The following is a 20,762-nucleotide window of genomic DNA, read 5'->3' as shown; positions in this document are numbered from 1 at the left end:
CATTCAGTGTGTGTTCTTCGGGGAAACTGAGCTCACTACAGCATTATGCTGACAATTAGGTCTGACTCCATGTATAAAAGCACATAAGCAAGCGAGGGGTTCAAGAAAACATATCAATGTCGGGGGTGTCATACCATGAAAGGATTGGGCTGCTTTGCGCAGGGATGAGTAAGGAAACTGGGCGAGATCAGGAGTCTTGGGGTCCCCTCGCTAGTTTCCCACAGTCTCCCACAGTAAAGATTATGGCATTGGACCATCTGTCGAATGTTTTAGGAAGAGAAAGAAGTCGGGGAATATTTTGAAACTCAAGCTATCAGACAACCCCAATCCCTTCACAATGTCACCGTGAGATGTGCTGGCTTGTCATTCTCGCTAGACGTCCCCCGGGAGCTCTGCACGCCCTCTGTCCTGAGATGGCGGGCCTGACGGCCACCCTGCTAGGACTCCCTGGCTCCGTGTCACTTGAGAGTGGGCTCAACTCCAGGGCAGGCCCACCCGCTGTCCTTGTGACTGCTGCGGCTCACCAGGCTGGCTCTGCTGCCCGGTGGTTTCCCCAAGAATGGGTTCAGGGCAACATCCCACATCCTACATAAGCCGACCACACTCCGGTCGGGGTTCTGAGACCTCCCAGTCTCGCCTCCTCCTAGACTTAAACAAACCTCCTCGGACATTCCAAGTCAAAGGAACACTATCCTGGTCTCCACCAGCATCTCAGGGGCTGACATGCATAGAACTCAGCAGAGGTTTTTAACAGCATCAGAAATTAGAAATAGGAGGAGAAAGATGCGGAGACTGAAGGACTCTGAACGCTAGAACTGGAGCAGGTCAGCCATGAGCACAGGATATAAGGAGCCAGAGGGAGGGGAAAAGCACAGCTACTTGCTCAGAATTTATGTTTGCGTAAGTGAAACATTAGGATTCTCGTATGGAGAAGAAATTATTGATACGCATGTTCCCTTAAGGAAGGCTTCTCAAGAGGCCCATTGCAGATTTAATAATAATCCATATTCTTCCCCTGAAATGGCAAACGGAGTCTTTGATTTCCTTATCACTGCCGCAGATGCATGAATCATTAAGCTGCAAACCAGCAGAGGTTCGGTTTATCACACGCCACCTAGAATATTTAATAAAATAAATTCTAAATAATCAATTCGTGAAGAGTCAATATCTCTTCCACTTTTGTAATAAATGTCTACCTCCTGCATCCATCATAAAACTGTACGTAAATTGTGGCAGTAGAGATAAAAGAGAAAGTCCCCGGTTTTCTCGTGCTGTCATGTAAATACTTAAACACGGACAAATAACATTCGTACCCTCCCTGCGGCCTCTATTCTGGGGGGACACAGTCCCAGCAAATGCGGCCAGGCTACTTTCCAAGCACTTCCGGCCTGAAGATGCGGGGGTCTCAGCCTATCCCTCTTGCATGAGAGTCCTTGACCCACCTAGTCACAGCAGGGTCACATGCCTTAGGCTCCGCCGTCCCTGCACAGGGGAGCTCCGAGCGCCTCCCTGGGATTTGTCCTACTCTGTCTGCAGCACCAGGAAGCCGGCTTGTGGGAGGAAACAGGCCATTTCCCAACTGCCCTTGTGAGGGACATCACCTAGCTTCTTCAGACTGAGAACAAGCACGCCTGTGCCACATGGACGTATTACCACAACAAGGAAAGAGAAAGAAGACATCCTAACTACGCCAGAACAAACATGATGAACAACACGGAGGTGACAGTGTGTTGTGAACAAAAGGGTTAATTCCTTACAGAATTATAAGCCGAGCCTGAACATTGTAAGGCTGCGAACATGAGTCTAAAAACATACCAGTGCTCGGATAGGAGAGGCAAATCCCTAATCATCCCCCATCGGATCTCTCACGAGTTTCCATAGCACCATGCTCCTTCTAGAACTTGCTGCCATAATCTAGAACAGGAGGTAACAAACCACATCCATGGTCCAAATCCGGCCCTCACCCTGTTTTGGCAAATAAAGCTTTATTGGAACACGTTCGCACCCATTCCTTAACTGTCATCTGTGGTTGCTTTCACACTGCACCAGGGTGACGGAGACCGTCTGGCTGGCAAAAATGGAACTGCTTACTGTCTGCCCCTTCACAGAAGAAATCCATCAACTCATCCATTCACTCAAAACATGTTTACTGGGTACCAAATGTGTAGCAAGTACCATGCCAAGTGCTGGGTAACAACAGGGGACAGAAAGTGCCCCGTGGGGCGGAGCTAAATGATGCAGGAACAGGGCTAGCTCCCCCAGGGAAGAAGGCCAAGGGAGCCAGTGTGCTTTGCTGTCAGAAACCCGCTATTCCTTCTCCTTCATGGCCAAGGGCAGAAGAAGGACCAGTAGCTCAAAGCATATCTTCAGAGATTTCAGCTAGATGCTTTTTAAAGGTGTCAAATAATGAACTATCAGACCAACCTGTAAAATTTTCCTTTGGACATTTTTCTTAACATAACATTAAAAGAAAACAAAACAAAAAACCCATGTGCCCAGGGCTGAGTCACTGAGGGACTCAGCAGCAAGAGAATGGCTATCCCAATCCTTTCCAAATGAATGGGCCTATGAGTCATGGGAAGAGACACTAAAAGGCAGACACTGATTCAGTAGATCGGGGGTGGGGTCCGAGACTCCGCCCTTCTCCCCCCCCCCCCCCCCCCGCCCCCAGCAGCAGGGCAAGTAGCTGTTCCCTTCTCTTGCTTCTGCACTAACGCCTTCCTTGGCCACCCCTCCCGGGCGCAGAGAAGCCCATCGCCACCCCCTCCATCTTCCCCATGATTTTTTCTGGTCTGTGAGAAACAGATGCAGAAACCTCGGCCAAATTAGTGTGCAAACCATATGCCTTCTCTGTGTCAGTGACTAACTCATGTCCGCTACAGGGGTCAGTGGCGACTCTCCTAGGACGGGCGGCAGATCCGTGCCCTCTGAGCGTGGACAGCACCACACGGAGACCAGCCACAGCCGCCAATGAGAGGAGTCCATTTCCCCAGCAACATCAGGGCATTTGAAAGATGTGGAGAAGATCAATAATTTACTCTTCGGTCAAGTGAAGGCCAGAGATATCCTTTACCCAACACAAGCAGCCATATCTGGTCATTTACCGAGGTGGGTGGGATATATATCATGTTCTTAAAAGGCATCCCCAGCTTCTGGATGAGGCCGTAAATTATTCTTACAGAATCAAGGTTATGTGTTCTGAGTAACGTCTAACTTTGTGCCTACTGGATGTTGGGGCCCAAAAGGAAAGACCCTTGGGTGAATTTTGACAGTGGTGTTCAAGAGTTTCCATTGTAATTGAATATGCTGAAATTTCCATTCATGTCCTTGTGGGCTAATCTGCAATCATGTTAAGGGACTGTTATGATAATAATTAAATACAAGTTCAGCATACCAAGTTGATATCGTGCTGCTCTACCTTCAACAGGGAGTTTCTAGCTCAATAGGGCTCAAATCAAGTTTAAAAAAGGAAATTACAAAATATTTTACAAACTGTAATCTACCAGAGAGATGAGGAAGGCTGAAACTACAAACACATCTCCTTCGAAATCTTCTGGCACCTCTTTGCCAACAAGCTCTTCAAACATCCCTGGTGGGAGATCAGCGTCCTGGAGGCAGCAGCCTCCACGGGCAAGACCTGGGCCTCGGGCAGTCCTCGTGGCCCCAGACTTTCTTTTTAGAGAAAGCAAGGGGTCCCCAGGCCTGGCAGCCCTTGGGTTTGCTGGGAAACTGCCAGGAGTGCCTTTTCTCTGTAGCTGTGGCCAGCGCCCTTCCTGGTTTTTACGGTCCCTGCATCGATTTTGTGTCTGGAGATAAACCAACTCTCTTGCTCGAGTCTTCAGTACCCAAACAGTCAAATCTCTATCTGCAAAGACTCAAAGGAAACTGCTCTGATGGTCAGAGGGCTGCCGGAAAAAATACAGGACACCCAGCCCAATGTGCATTTCAGACAAGGAACAGATAATACGTAAGTGTAAGTATGTCCCAGGTGGCTGCATGGGACACACTTGAACTGAAAAATTATTTATTGCTTATCTGAAATTCAAGTTTCCCTGGGCATCATGCGTACCTGTGTGTGTGTACACGTGCATGCACTGAATCCGGCAACCCTGCATAGGGAGCGTGAGCACACAGATCCCCGTGCCAAAGTGACGTGCCTGGAAGTTCGAGAGCTATGGCTTCAGGACGAATAGACGCTGACAACTCATAGTGGGAGAGAGAAATGCAACTCGTTGTCCCTCAGTTAAGGTTGGCATGGGGATATAACAAGTTCCTATGGGACCCGGCTGACATCAGAGCTAAGGAGTGACAGCAGGTCTGTAGGTATTTGGAGTGTTGGGGGACAGAATCCTACCCACTGGAGGGCAAGAGGTCTCCAGATCATCTTCTCGCAGTCCCCAGGGGCCCGAGGGTGCCGGGTCCCTGAGCTGGAGGAACGGTGAGCGAGGAGCTCTTTCTCCTCTGACAGGTTGGGGTTATAAAGAAGGGAACGCCCGCTTCTACTAAAGACCTTCCTTATCCCCATCCCGTCTCACTTGAGACCTGTGCTTGGGGGCATGGCGCTGCAGCTCAAACCCCACGCCCCCGGACCCTCCTGGCCTAAGCACACGTCTTCTGGGTATGCAGGCGATTTTGAAAGCCCATGTGGTCTGGTGATGAGGAAACTGGGAATTCGTGATCCCAGAGCTGGGATTCCAGAGCTGGGGTAGTATCTCGACTCTGTTACTGACCAGCTGGGCATCTTTAGATACATTTCTTAATCTTCCCGGAAATCAATCACGTCTTCTGCAAGGAAGAGGAAAACGGCATCGCTTACTTCATGGGACGCTGGCAAGTCATAGTACGGGACAGCGCACAGAGAATGGGGGGCACAGGAGCAGGTATTCAGTAGGTGTTGCATAAATGCTGCCATAATTGTCATTGTTGTTGTTAACTGCCATGGGTCGGGGAAGACAGAGCCTTAAAAAGAAACAAAACTGCCATCCTGGCTGGGCCTCCGTGAGCTCGGCAGCACATGAACCAAGGCTGTTGCTGCTTCGAAGTGTCACTAGTTTAATGTTATTTATTAGTTAAAATTTAATTATATGAGTTGGGTAGGGACATGTCACCAGGGATGCTAAGTAATTAGAAATTAAGGAAAGACTATGGATCCAAGTTCCTGAATTGATTCTACCAAAACACATCCAGGTAACAGGAAATTAGGTTTTAACGTGTTCGTGCACCAGCAGAACACGACACAGAAGCTCAGATGATTAGAAGCCAGAAGAGAGCTGAGGGAGATGGTCCGAGGTGCCGCCGCGTAGGCCGGCATCACGAAACCTGAGCAGCTCGGCCACCAGCTCTGGACACCGGTGCAGAGGCAGCAGGATCGGAAATCCAAGGCCTGAGTGGGAGTCCCCGTGGGGATAAGCACGTCTGACTCCCCACGACTCAGCAGCAGGGGTGGGGGGTGGGGCACACACGAGGGGTGACTGGGAAGGCAGCTGGTCACTCAGCAGATGCCACCGCTCAGAGCAAGGGCCTGCAGGGGGACCGGCCGGGACCCTGTCCTCCAGGAGGGGAAGGCAGCCCATGCCAACACTCCAAAACCTCTGGTGACAGTTCGCGCCTCTCACTGAGATGCCCTGATTTGTGTCTCTGTACGTTTGTCAAGTGTGAGGCCGCGTCTTAACTGCCTCTCTCTATTCTTCCCTTCATAGGCCGTCCAGCGCCTCAATACCAGATACAGACTTCCCCGCGCCCAGGAAACACAGGCTGCCTGCTACCTGCTTGTTGAACCGGACAGCACAGTGTCAAGTCCGAGAGCACTTCCTGAAGAGAGGGACGGATGAGGGCTACGGACACGGGGGCATGAGTACTGCCGGCTGGAGGAGCCGGGGAAGAAGCTCCCGCATGCGTCAGACATCTCGGCGGGGCTGTGGGCGACCACAGGCTGGGAGCATGGAGTGACACACAGTAGCACCGGCAGGCGCGTGGCGAGTCTGGAGGGCCGCGGCGGGGACCACTAGCCCCACCGGCACCCACGGGTGCAAGAAGTATCGGTTCTCTTCAAAACAGCTGAGGGCAACGTGACGAACCCGGGAGCCCAGCGGCTCGGCCACCTTCCCTCCTGACCTGCTCCGAGCTGTCTCCCGAACCGGCTCGGGGCCCCCCACATGCATGCGGCCGGCGACTTCACACACATTCCCTGGGCGGCCAGCAAGATGCCTATTTATCTTCCGGCGGCAAGCCGGGCTGGAATGATCTGGCTTCGCCACGAGGCAGACAGTTATTTCATGCCCTGTTAATTCCTGATGCGGTAACTACAATATCATTCCTACTTTTGAAAGAGGTGTTTTTTTTTTTTTTTCCCCCACTTTTTAATATGTGGAGTAAGTGTCCAAATAAAGAACATCACTTTAATGAGGCTGAGTCCAAACGCATAACCTTGTTACCGCCGCTGTGGGGCTCCCAGCAGGCTTCGGGCTTTCAGGTAGTTATCAAGAAGTCCACGTGGCTCTCCGTTCTTCGAGAAGGTACGAACAGGTCAGCAAAACGAAACTTTCCAATCTGGGCAGATGGTCCAGGCCGAGGGTCCCCCCCCCCCCGCCCCCGTCTAGCACAGCAGGGGCTCGGTGTGGGGGAAGGATGTCTTTGTCCCTGCTGCCTGCTGCTGAGCCCACGGCCTCTGGGCGTGACACCCACTGGCCGCCAAGGCAGGACGGGCCGTGGCGAGGGTGCCTCAGGATCAGCGGCGAGAAGGCCTCGTTCCTGAGAGGCCGGCATGTGGTCCACGGGGGGCCAGGACAGATCCTGACATGGTGCGACTCTGGCCACCTGTTGCTTCAGATCATGTCAGCTGGGGTTCAACAGGCTCTCACCGCCCAGCACAGCGTCCCAGCCCTGCTGCTGCTTTCCCGTCCCCCCCACCAGCGCCTCGTTCCCTGTGTTTATGTCACTTCTTGGCGTCCGAGTCTGCCTGAGGGATGCTTCCTCTGTGTTCCCCACGAGGGCGGGCGTGCCATTCCTCCAACACGCCCCTCCTGATCTGGCGCTGGAGATGCGGACTTGAGGTTTTGCCATCACCTCCCCCTCCCGCTACCGTGAGATCGAAACGCTGCATCTTCAGTATCTATCACAATGTGCCGGATGGAAGGCGCTTGGCAGCCGGCTGATGGATGGAGAGTAGGTGTTGACTTGATCTGAAAATACCGCAGATCCCTCCAGAACACCTGGGAGCCACAGGTGTCATGGCAAGAGCTTTTGCTGTACGACCAGGGAAACCTCAGCTCAAGTCGCGGCCCCATGCTGATTTGCGGCAGGATAGAGGGGCAGTAGAAACCTTGTCGGGCTCAGTCTTTTCATCTATGAGATGGGTTAAGAATGGGAAATTTACACGGATGTTTCGATGAGGGTTGAATGAGACAGGAGAGCTGGGGATTCATCAACCAGCAGCTTACGAAGTGTGGGGTCCCTGTCTGCTGTGGGAATCTGGCACAGAAGGGGTCAGGAAGCAGAGAACCCAGCGCTGGCCTAGGTTCTGAATAGAGCCATAAGCTTCTGGGGCCAGAGAACAGCTCCATGAACTTGAAAAGTACATGAACTCTTCCGGCTCGGCCCAAAGACTTCACCCAGCTCACCTAACCCACAGTGTGGCAATCCCGGAGGCATGGGGATGCTTCAGACCTGCCCCTCTGCTCTCAGGAAGTCCCCTCCCCCCAGAGCCCCTCCCCCCATCGAGGCTCCAGAGAAGCAGGCACGACTCTGCCTGGGGAGCAGGGCCAACCTCCGGCCTGCTGCGATTTCATCTCATGAAACGTTGACATCACAACCACCTTCTTTTTCCTCCCTGCCAACCTTTGTCGTCCCTGGAAACCTTATCGAGCTAGCTTCTCCGTGGCTTACAGACAAGACGACTAATCGTGGACTTAACAGCTCGTCAGCTTCAGAAGCGGCTGCCCCCTCCTGTGCCTGGCTGAGAAAATCAATAGGCTTTCGAGCTGCCGCGTGTTCCTAGGGCCCCAGCCTGGGAGAACAAAAGAAGCCGGACTGCTGAGCAGTTCCGTGAACAGGGCTGGAAGTTTTCCTGGCCTGAGGGAAGGCTTATAGCAAGTGATATGCTAAACGGTAGATCGGAATATCTTTATCATGCCCTTGAACTGAGGAGGCCAGCTCAGTGGAAGAAAAAGCACATCTCCGAGACCCTGAGCAGGACCGTCTGCCACCCCCATGGCAGGGGCAGGGGCTGGTCCCAAGCCTGGCATGATGGACGTCCTGAGGCCCTGGGAACCATCCGGCTGAATCCACTGAAGGAGGAGTCGGGGTTCCCACCCGGAAGCCTCCTCCCGTGAGACGCAGAGCTCCATGGATGTCCGCACGGCGACTTCCCACGTAGAGAGGACCACTGCCCCCTATCCCCGCGTGACCTCTGGGCTTCCCTGCCACCGGTACATACCGGAGCAAATGCAGGAAATGCACAGTGAGATGTGGGGCTGCTCTTGCCAAAAAGGTCTTTCCTTGCAGCTGCTTTAAAATTATGCCTGTGGTAGACAACCCATCACAAAGGACTTCCACTAACACGACGTGATCATCCCCACAGATAACTAGGTGTGTCCATCGGCGGGTAGGGAAGGGACGGTGACCCTTGGTGCTGCTGGACGTGTAATTAGCACAGCCATTTGTAGTGTCCAGTAAAACGCAAGATGCTCAGACCTTGCGCCCGGCCACTCTGGCAGGTCCAGGCTGCACACGTGGACAAGCAGACATGTCTTAGCTGATTTCCTGACGCACTGTAATATTGACACGCTCAGCCGAATCTAAGAGTCCGCTGAGCGGGGAGTGGCTCCAATGCGTCCGTGGTGACACACTGCAGAGCAGGGAAAGGGGATGGGGCTGTACCTATCAACAGAGATGTCAACCAGACCCCTGCGCTAAGTGGAAAGGGGAGCCTAGAATATTAGGTAAGTCACAGACACAGTCCTACCCAACCTCAAAAGCTGAGCTTTGAGCTCATCTCACTAGGAAGCTTCTCGGGTCATCCCCGCCCACCTGGGCCACACCATGGGCCTGCCGTGGTGGCCTCCTTCTCCAAGAACCAGAAAGCAGGCCCCACATGTGGCCGACCAAGGGTCTCCAAGCCCCTCTCCCGTTCCCACTCCGCACGGCCACTTATGCTCAGGAAGTCACAGAAACCCCTTGCTGTCCCTTCCCTGGGGTCCTGAGGATCCCAGCTCCCCCCTTACAGGTGTCCGCACGGGAGACGGTAAGCATGAGCCACAAAGAACTCCAAACACAAACAGGACCTAAAAACAACCACACGTCATTCTGATTCCACCCAGTGACAATTCTCATTTATCACGGGAGGGAAGAAAGGGAACACTGACGGGTTTTGGCCCTGGGCTTCGGAGCTGCTGCCGAGGGAGAATTCCACCCGGTCTCTGCGGACGACCAGAAGTTTCCGACTTATATAGGACCAAGGACAAGCCCCGCCAGAGACCTGCAGGCACGGGGCCGAAGGTGCAGCTCTGGCATGAGCTCCCGCAACCTTGCAAGTGCCAGCAAGAGCCCCGCATGCGTCCTGCCCACTCTGCTCCTTCCGAGCCCCCGCGCGCCCCGCAGCCCTGGCTGGTCAGCGGGTATGATCCCCAGTCACCGTCCTAGAGCTAGACCCAGCACACTGGGGCCATCTGCATTTTCGTGTCTCACCAGCTGACTCGAGCACGCTGTGCAAACACAGAACACGAGAGAGCGTACCGAAGAGGAATTTCTCGTGTCCGGGCTTTTCTTTGTTCTTCTCTAGAAAGCACTGTTATTGGGTATTTAAACACACACACACACTCACACACACACACACACACATAAAACAAAAGCTATCTCTCTCTGTGGGGTAATATAATAAAAGCCGCTGGATGCTATTTTTAACAGTCATAAAAGCGCGTGATTAATATAGAAAAAGTCACAATGACGAAGTGCGTCACAAAGAACGTCAGCCTGGAGTGGGAGCCGTTGAAGTCAAGTGGGCTCACGGTCCACGTGATCAGTCCCGGCAGGCTGGGGGCCCGACACACCAATGGCCTCCACAATCCCTGGCTTTCATCAGTGCAAACTATTGGACGGGTCCCAGGCCAGCTTCTCAGCTCCTGGCGGGACTCAGCACCGGACCACGGGGGAGACCCCTTACGAGGATCAGCAAGCACAGCTGAGACATGGACGCTCGCTAACCGGCAGGCCAAGAAGGCACCGTGATTCATACCTTCTCCCTCTCCCGCTGTGGCACGTGGCTCGGGCCCTCAGACAAGGAAACGACCTCAGGAGAATGTCTCCACGGCCACCCAGAGTGAGAGCCCATCAGAACAACAGCAAAGGAGCCAGCCTGTTCCCTGTCTTCCCCCAGGACCCAAGCTGAAGTTTGCACGGATCCCAAGACGTGACCCACATCACCCACCTCTACCCCAGCCACAAGAATCCCGCACACCTTGAGATCCCATCCAGTTATCTTTAACACCTTCGAGCTCCCTGAGGTCCAAACACCCAGAGGGAAAGAGCAGAGGCTGTTAGTAGAGGGAGGCAAGCCAGGCTCTGGTTGGAGATCACCAGCTCCCAAGGGACCCACTCAACAGGGTCCCTAACCCTAACCCTAACCCTAACCCTAACCCTGTTGAGGTGGTCCAGGCCACCTCGAGAGGGAGACCTCAGGCGGCCCCTCTCCCTCGCTCCTGCACTCTCCTGTGATACATACAACACAGGACTCTGCAGGGGCCTAGCAAATACCAGTCTGCACATCAAGGACTCCCAAGAAACACGAGGACGTTAGCTAAACCTGGCCTTCACGGACAACCGGATTGGAGACTCTTGGATAAGAAGGCAGCAAACAAAACAAAACAGCAAACGGGGTCTTGGCAAACAAAAATACTGGCAGCCAATTACTCCAAAGCGACTCCGCGTCCTCGCAGCCCAGAAGCAACATTTGCGGACCGAGACAGCCTTCCTGCCTTTACCTCCACTCCCTGGACCTTCAGCTTCATGTGGTCCTCTCTGGTCGTCTTGCCGTCTTTCCTCTTTTTCCAGCAGTATCCATCCTTCCTGTATTTTACTTTCTTCCTGTTGTAGAGGATCATTGAGCCATTCTGTGGTCTGGAAACAACAAATGGTTAAGTTACCAAGAGAACGGAGCACAAGAAAAATTTATGAAGAAAGATATCGTAGACCAGTAAAAGTCTCTACAGAAAAGCAATATTCCACATTTGCCGGGACATAATTTTTCACCTTTTATTGCAGCTCCTGGATTAACCATGTTTTATGGCCAGCCAAAATTTGCTTGTGGATTTGGTACCTAATGAATTAAATGTGTCAATGATAGGCTTAAAAAACATCCCCTTAGTAATATCCACCATCTAATCAAGATATACGATGTGGGGGTCTCAGCTCTGCGCTGAAAAGTAGAAAAAAACAGCAAGAGAAAGCAAAAAGAGCCGGGGGTGTTGTGGCAGCCGGCAATATCTTATCTCTTGTAGAAAGATTTTCTACACATCTTTTAATCCATCACCCAGCATTAGGAAATAAATAAGTTTAATGCAGACGCTAGATGACTATGTTAAGAACAGACCAATGGAAGGACTAGCCGTCCAGGCCACGCGCTCTTGATTCATTGCCTGCGTTTAGATCACTGTGAGATTCACGGGAACGTCCACAGCCCCTCTTCCCGGGCCAGCTAAGTACCTGATTGTTTCACATTTGGGCTTGGCTGTCGGAAGGCTCAGTCCTGCCTGGTACATTTGTCTGTGTGTCTGGTCCACAGCCACCCTAACCTTAGGAAAAGAGCCCACTTCCCACTTGCTAAATACTGAGAGTGGCCAGTCGCTCTAGTGCCATTTGAAAAGAACAAACAGAAAGAACCTTGACTTTTCCTAAAAGAAGTCGTGCGCCAATCGCAGAGAGCAGAGGACGTCCGCGCATACTTCCGCAGCTGCAGCGGGCACACACTTTGGTCTGGAAACCCCCCAAAAAAGAAAGAACCAAACTCCTCCGGCAGCACGTCCATGGTGAGCCCCTTCCAGAATAAAGCGGCGGCTGGGGGGGGGCACCTGCGGCTGGCAAGGAAGCCCGCGAGTCCCCCCAAGGCTCATAGCACACCGCTCGTGCCCCGCAGCCAGCCCCGGGTCCCTCTGAGACTGAAACCCTGGCACAAAGGGGCACGGGGGAGTCTGTGTGCCCAGGAGACCAGCCCAGGCACATGTCGCTTCCAGCCACTGCGCGAGGGCTCTTCACGCAGACAAGGCATAAGAGGGTGTTTCTTCCAGGGCCGGTGGGCTTCTGGGTCTCTGCTGGAGCGACACGTGGAGAGGGCAGGCCGGCCAGGCTTCCAGGGGCAAGAGCTTCCTCTTCCCCTGAACAAGTGAGAATTTCACAAGTAGGCACCCAACACTGGCCAGTGAGGTCTTACTTTCCTATGGTCTGTAAGGGAAAGAAAGTCATGCTGGGGTGACAGCGGCTACTGGCCATCCCCATCCAGCCAGCGGCAGTGTCCTTCAGCAGCAAGCTGATGACCGAACAGCAATCCCAATGGAAACGACAGACTTTCGACAGCGACTCCCACCACTTCATTGTTTGCCAATCACGGTGCAGTTGGTCTGTGTCAGCGCTGGTTTCCTCCCTAAGTCTGGCCGACTAAAACAACTGGGCAATGGCTTCACATGCTTGTCACAATGCTGTCACCTGACCGTCTGTCTGGAGCTTACAAGTTTGCACTGAAAACCCTACAGTATTCTTCCATTTCTAAAGGGCAGTACGCTCAAACGTGGGCCCGGCTGTGCCCGCTTCTTTCCACTTCAGCCCTGCTCTAGGCTCGCACTCTTGGGAGAACCCAACATGCAGCTGCTGTGCTCCGGGCCGTGGCCTCAGGAGCAAGCGGAGGAATGTATCCGATCAAGTAGACGGGTTCTGCATTCATCTCTCCCCCTCCACCAGGAAGGAAGACATCCCTGGAGTTGCAGGGACTCCCCTGGTCCCAGAAAACTGGTCTGCTCCAACATCAATCCAGTCCAACTTCTCATGAGCGAAGAGGCTATACAGAGATCTGCGCCATCCGCCCGCCCTTTCTAAACCGGGTCAGTGGGGCGCCTGGGAGGCTCGATCGGGTAAGCATCTGTTTTTGGCTCGGGTCATGATACCAGGGTCCTGGGATCAAGCCCCGCATGAGGCTCTCTGCTCAGCGGGGGGCCTGCTTCTCCCCCTCCCTCTGCCTGCCACTCCCCCTGCTTGTGCTCGCTCTCTCTCTCTCTCTCTCTCTCTCTCTGTCAAATAGATAAATAAAATCTTTTTAAAAAATAAAGATCAAAAATAAATATGGCTAGGGACCCTCAGCAGTATATTCAGACCAGCTGTCCCCAGATCATGACTGTATGACCCAGACAGACTGAACTTTCCCAAAATACTGTCAACGTCCACAGTCAGAACCACAATGACACCCACCTAAGGAAACCATCCTCCTCCAGCGACCTGCCCTTTGCATTCTAGGAACGCGAGAATGGCCCTGTCACCCGACACTTTGAGATGGACACAATCCCACGGGGAACCAAAGTGTCCACCTTAAATGGCCTTAATAAATGGAATCATCACTTTAATTTGCCATAATGAGCAACGTGATCGTGTTTAATCCAGCACTCTGATTTTATTAGAACTTGCCTCGGCTCTGTGTCATGGGGAAGGCCCCTCCCTCCAGAGTTCTCAGGTCCTAAGAGAAAACCAGCCTGCAGAGGGGCCCCACTGCTCGAGGAAAGCAAGGCTGAAGTGCCATCCCAGAAGATAATCCAGGGTAAGCTGGTGGGAAGGGGTCCAGGAGAGGAGGGAGGGGTGGGCCAGTCAGGGGAAGGCTCGAGAACATCTGGTGACAGCGTAAAAGGTAGCACTCGCCTGAGAAGAGCAGGGAAGTGGGAACAGAGTCGAGGACAGAGGGTCAAGTAGGCACAGAAGTCCTGCCCCTGGTGGATCCGCAGTCCCAGCAAGGGCCTGGCATGGGAGCAGGCCCCAGGCATGCTTATGCCCCGTCTATACCTGTGTCTCCTTTTGCCTCCGTGTGGGTGTCTATACCGGCCTCTGCAGCTGTATCTGCCTGTGTCTCTAGCTCCTTCTACACCCCACTGTGTGTCTCGATTGTCGACACCTGTATCTACATCACAATGACATCCACAGCTACATCTCAATCCATGTGATACTGTCATCATTTCCAACATACAGATGAGGGAACAAAGCCTTTGTACCCAGAAAGCATCTGCACAGGATTTACTCGGAGTCAGTGTGACTCCAGAGCCTCCCGAAAGTCTCCTGGTTTAGCACAGACTGAGGCCAGGCCTGGTTTGCTCTACTGGCAGAGTAATCTTTAAGGCCCTGAAAGCATCCTGCACCCAGTAAGGGGATAGGAAGGGGGGGCGGGTGAAGTCCTGGCTTCCTCACCGTGCAACTGGGACAACTCTGAGGCAATCCCAGGTGTCCTCACCCCATGCTTCGGACGACTCTGAGTGCTCTACCCGGTCTTCCAGAACCTACGTTCCAGTTGCCCGAGTGGAGACCTGCTGGACAAGAGCCCTTCCTTTGTATTCCTCTCCTTCCTCCCTCACGCTCGTGCCCCCTGCTGGTGTTTCCCGGGACCCCCTCTCAGATAAATGGCTGGTATGCAAGTCCCCATCTCAGGCTCTCCAGGGGGAAACCAGGACTAAAGCTGCCGTCCAAGAGAGCCTCCGGGAGACAACCAAGTCCCCCATCACAGCGGAGAGGACAAACCGTGGACAACAGGGAGCTTCGTTCTAATGACGGGGTTCTAGCCAAAAACACTTTGAAGCTGAGAAACTAATAGCTGGCAAGACCAGTAACACTCATGCAGTCTAGTAAAAAGACCATGGGATCAAAGGAGAAACTACCGTGAATTATGAAAGTCAACAAGCAGATATAAAATGAAGATACGTAATCAATAGTGTGTGTGTGTGCGTGTGATATGCACACACACACGCACACGCACACACACACAAATGAAACAAGAGGAATGACGGAGGACGCCGTCGCATATGTACTGTATGACTTACATCAGACAGTAAGCACTATGGAGAAAGAGGAAACAAAATACTTGGGCATAAACTTAATAAGAAATTCTGAAAACCTGAGGACAAAAACTACAAAAGTCTACAGGACAAGTTAGGTTCAGGGAGTGCAAAAGCATAACGTAACAGGAAGAGAGAGGTCATAAAAACGTCAATCTTCCCAAAATTAATTTATAAATAAAAGGTAATGACAAGAATCCCATAAGGTTTTTTGCTGGATCTAGAGAATTTTATTATAAAAATTATTGGAAAGGAAAAAACACCAGCGATAGTCAAAAACTTGAATAAAGAGGACCAAGATGTAGAGCTAGCTAGTCCTAAAAAGCCTCCGTATTTTCAAAAGTATAGAATTGACACATGAATACATAGAAAGACCAAGGGAACAGACTAGGAGATCCAGAAATATTCCCACTTGCATATGCAAATTTAGTACACACTGAAGGAGACATTGCAAGTCAGTAGGGGAAGGGGACGACTTTCCTAAGTGATACTGGCATATGGAAAAAGATAAAATTGGATCTATCCCTTGCACTGTACAGCAGCATGAATTCCAAGTGGACCAAGATCTCAATGTAGTAAATAAAATCACTCTACTAGGAGAAAATACAGGTGAGTTTCTCTATAACCTGAAAGTGGAGAAAACTTCCTCAGCGTGATCAAAAACCCAGCAACAACAGGTGAAAGACAGACACATCAGAGAACATAAACCTAAAACTGCCAGACTGTGTTCCAATGGGGCAGCGCTGTTGTACCTCTGACTAGAGCTCAATGAAGACTCCAGCATCTCCACACCGTGCCCAGCCTCTGGCACTGTCTTGTCTCTTGGGTTATGGCCATCCTCCTGGGTGTGTGGCAGTGTTTTCATTTAAATCTCCCTAAAGATTAATGACGCTGAGTGTCTTTCCATGTCCTCATTAGCCATTCACAGAAGCTCCTTAGTGAAATGTCTATTTGAATCTTTTGCCCATTTTTAATTGAGTTGTGTTCTTCTTTTTGAGTTGTAAGTACTATTTCTCTCTCTTTTTTTTAAGATTTTATTTATTTATTTGACAGACGGAGATCACAAGTAGGCAAAGAGGCAGAGAGAGAGGAAGGGAAGCAGGCTCCCTGCTGAGCAGAGAGTCTGATGTAGGGCTCGATTCCAGGACCCTGAGATCATGACCTGAGCCGAAGGCAGAAGCTTAATCCAGGTGCCCCCTAAGAGCTATTTCCATAAGATCTAGATAGAAGTCCTTTATCAGACATCGGATTCGCAAATGTTTTGTCCCAGTCTGTGACTTTTTCTGTTCTTTATGGGTTTCTTTTAAAGAGCAGAAGTTTTAACTTTGGTAAATTTCCAATTTATTGATTTTTTTTTATTTTATGAATCATTCTTTCAATATCATATCTAGAATTTCTTTTTCCTAGCCTGAGGTCACAAAAATCTTCTCATGTGTTTTCTTCATAGTTTTATAGTTTCAGCTTTTATATTTAAATGTATGATGCATTTTGAGTTAACTTTTTGTATGGTGTGAGAAAAGGGCCCAAGTTGATTTTTGGCACATGGACATCCAATTGTCCCGGCGCCATTTGGTTTCTCTTGTTTGTTTCTGCTTAAAAAAAAAAAAAAAAAAAAAAAAGCTGTCCTGTCCCCCATTGAATTATACTTGCACATTAGATGAGAATACATTGACCATAAACATAAGACTTTATTTCTGGACTTCACGCTTTGCTCTGTTTTCCATCCTCATGACGATACTACACTGTCCTGATTGCTGCAGCTCTGTAGTAAGTTTCGGAGTCAGGGACTATATGTCCTCCAACCTTGCTCTTATTTTTCAAAATTGTTTTTGCTATTATAGGTCCTTTGTATTCCTGTAGAAACTTTAAAGGTTAGTTTGAAAATTTCTGCAGCAACACAAATGCCTGCTGGGATTTTGATAGAGGTTGCAGCGAGTCTAAAAATCAATTAGGAAAGAACTGCCACCTTAACAATATTGAATCTTCTAATCACTTCCAATCACGGAACATGGAGTGCCTTTCCATTTGTGTAAATCTTTAATTTCTCTCAGTAAGACTTTGTAGTATAGGTTTTATATTTTATAAATTAAATTTATCTAAGTGCTTTTTCCCTTTTGATGCTACTGTGAATGGAATTGTTTACTTTTTATTTTTTAAGTGTGGAACACTTCATGAATTTGTGTGTGATCCTTGTGAAGGCGCTATGCTGATCTCCTCTGTATCAGTCCAATTTCAGTATACGTGCTGCGGAAGGGAGCACTAAAATTGTCTACCTTAAATTTCCTTTTTGGATTGCTCATTCCCACATTTCCACTTATAGACAGATACACAATTTGATTTTTGCATATTGACCTTGTATTCTGTGACTCTGTTAAATTAATTTATTAGTTCTAGTAAAAAAAAAATTGTGGATTCTTTAGGGTCTTTTACATTTATAGTCAAGTCACCTATGAATAAATAGAGTTTCACTTCTTCCTTTCCATTCAAAGGCATTCCATGTCATTTCTTTTTCTTACCTTATTGCACTGGCTAGACCCTCCAATAGAAATGGTGAGAATAAACACCTTTGTCTTGCTCCTCATCTTAGAGGGAAAACACTCAGTTTCACCATTAACTATAATGTGAGCCGTGTCAAAGATTTTAAATCATATAAAAAGAACTTGGGAACCAAACTGAAAAGGCTCCAAAAATGGGCCAATTTCAGTGTCAATAAGAATAGCAGCTTCTTTGAGTTAAAACACATTAAATATATTTAAATCCATAAGTTCATAATGAAACTAAAGCACGTAAACAAAAAAACTAAGTGATCATTGTTGGAGGAGACTAGTGATGCAATACATTATTCTGAAAACTAAAAAAGGATTAGAAGGAAGAATCAGGCATTTATCTCACCTTTTCTGTACCAACTATTCCTTTGAGTTAACAAACCACAAAAAAAGGGAGGACTTTCTCTGTAAAAGTATTACTACCAATAAATGAAAAAGTGACAAAAAGTCACCATTCTGCAACCCGTTATTCTTAATGAATCATCGACAGTGACTAATATCACAAAAGAGAGACAACCAGACAGGATGTGTCCATGGTAGAACAATTTGTTGTAGGAAATAAAATTTTTTTTAGTTTGAAATACTCAGACTTCTTGATTTACCACTTTCTAAGATTCACAGAGGACAGAAGAACATGGTAAAGGACACCATAGGGATATAATCAGCAAAATCCAGATTGTGGGAAGCTCTGCAGGACAAATGACCTGGATTCTTCAATAAATTGAGTGAAAAAAGAGAATAAGAGAATGCTAGAGTAGAAATATATAGATTAAAAGAGACAAAAGATGTGTCAATATATAGACCTTACTTAGATACTGAGCCAAATACAAAAATAATAAAATAAAATAAATATATACATATACATGGTATTTTTGAAACTGGAATCTTCAACTGTTATAGGCATTTAATGTATCTAGAACTATTAGTTTTTTAGAGTGATAACTGCCATGCAGAGTATATATTAGAGCTACACACTGAAGCATTTACTGATGAAATTGTGTAGTGTATAAGATATGTTTCAAAATAATGTGTGTGGTCATGGGGGGAATGTGCTGAAACCAGATAGGCCATGTGTTGGCCATTGAAAGTGGATGATAAGTACTTAGGAGTTTATTACACTAGCCTATCTATATTTGTAGATGTTTGAAATTTTCCATAATAAGAATTTTTTTAAAAAAGATGATCATGGGATTTGAAGTGAGCCCAAGGTTACAATCTTGGCTCAGTTCCTTATGAGCTGTAGGACCTTGAACAAATCATTTGGTCTCTCTGTTGTAGTAAACATTATGCATGCAAGGTGCCCAGCATGCTATCCACCATGTAATACATACTAATAATGATAACTCGGCCCCTTTTTCTAGGGTCCCACTGCCAGGAGCAATGATGGTGAGACTTGGACTTTGAAGTGGCATGTTGTAGGTATGACCAAAACATTACACATTGGAGAGGCCATCTGTTGGAGGCACCCACACACTCATCCACCACTTTAAGGCAAAATACATTTTTCAAATTAGGTGCATAGGAGACAATTGATAACAGAAGATCAGAGGAGTAAGGTGTTCTTGAGAGGTTTGGGGTGTGGATATTAAATAGGAATTTATGGAGCCACGGGGAACTGCAGCCAAGGTTAGGTTAATCCTACAAAAGGCATGGTCCGGACACTGTTTCCTGAGCTTGAGTCTAACTTTAGAAATCAGTGTGCCACATTGAGATACCAGCTTATACAGGTTAGAATGACCAAAATCAACAAGACAGTAGACAACGTGTGTTGGAGAGGATGTGGAGAAAGGGGAACCCTCTTACACGGTTGGTGGGAATGCAAGTTGGTGCAGCCACTTTGGAAAACAGTGTGGAGATTCCTTAAGAAATTAAAAATAGAGTTTCCCTATGACCCTGCAATTGCACTACCGGGTATTTACCCCAAAGATACAGATGTAGTGAAAAGAAGGGCCATCTGCACCCCAATGTTACAGCAGCAATGGCCACAGTTGTCAGACTGGAAAGAACCAGGATACCCTTCAACAGACGAATGGATAAGGAAGATGTGGTCCATATCCACTATGGGGTATTATGCCTCCATCAGAAAGGATGAATCCCCAACTTTTGTATCAATATGTATGGGACTGAAGAGATTATGTTGAGTGAAATAAGTCAAGCAGAGAGAGACAATTATCATATGGTTTCACTTACTTGTGGAGCATAAGGACTAACACGGAGGGCATTAGGAGATGGAGAGGAGAAGGGAGTTGGGGGAAATCAGAGAAGACAAACCATGAGAGACTGTGGACTCTGAGAGACAAACTGAGGGTTTTGGAGGGGAGAGCATGTGTGAGCCTGGTGGTGGGTATTAAGGAGGGCCCGTATTGCATGGAGCATTGGGTGTGGTGCATAAACAATGAATCTTGGAACACTGAAAAAATAAAGTAAAATTTTAAAAAAAGAAAAGATATCAGTGCGCTGAAAACAGCTCAGGTCCATGGCCATTCCTCCTAGAAGCCCCCTTTTCCTGTCACTAAGGGCTCATTTCCAGGACCCTGACACCCACCTTATACTCCACGCAGACAGCTGAGGTCAGGCTGCTCCCCCAGCATCCGTGGGCTTCCTGGAGTCTCTTGTCAGCCCCTTCCCCTGGCCTGGCCCAGAGGGAGCAGACTTGGTGCTATAAAGCTTGGATCTGGCGGCTCAGCTATTGTTCCGCTGAACTCTTATGATGTGTCCCTGTGGCTTCCCTTGGAGAAGAGATGAGGTCCTCGTTCCTAGCAAGCCTCCCAAAGCAGTGTCTGGATGGCTTCTAAACGATGAGCATCTCCAGAGAGTCCCCTTTCCCAGCTGGAAGCCGACCTGCGCAGGCTCCCGTACCTGCGCAGGCTCCCGTACCTCCTCCTCTTCTATTTATTGCCCTTGGCCCCATCCCTCCCACCATGAGGCACAGAGAAGGGCCTGCGTACAGGGAAATGCAGTTCCTGCCGTTCCAATGGCCTCCGGCCCCGACCCCAAATGTGAAACAGCCTCCTGTGACAAGGCACAAAGTGTCCTAGAGCAGGGGATGCTGCTCCTGAGGCCAGGGCTAAGTCTCCACCCCAGGGGGCAGTTAGAGACTTCGCGGCAGTCTGCACACATGTCCCCACACCTCTCCTTCTCGTCT

General features: G+C 49.4%; 1 protein-coding gene across 36 annotated transcripts in view; it reads right to left on the bottom strand.

Annotated features, from left to right (window-relative positions):
- CAMTA1 (calmodulin binding transcription activator 1) overlaps nucleotides 1-20,762 on the bottom strand; it is an 814,199-nt gene that overhangs the window by 391,106 nt on the left and 402,331 nt on the right. For all 36 annotated transcript variants that reach the window (XM_082685260.1, XM_082685287.1, XM_082685261.1 and 33 more), the window contains one exon: nucleotides 10,977-11,112. In XM_082685260.1, the coding sequence (XP_082541386.1) occupies nucleotides 10,977-11,112 (136 nt within the window). The remainder of the gene's footprint in view (nucleotides 1-10,976; nucleotides 11,113-20,762) is intronic.

This window comes from Mustela nivalis (assembly GCF_964662115.1).
Source record: "Mustela nivalis genome assembly, chromosome: 10".
In the NCBI taxonomy this organism is placed as follows: Eukaryota; Metazoa; Chordata; class Mammalia; order Carnivora; family Mustelidae; genus Mustela; species Mustela nivalis.
Note: the sequence above shows the minus strand (reverse complement) of the source record. Positions and strands in the feature narration are given on the sequence as shown.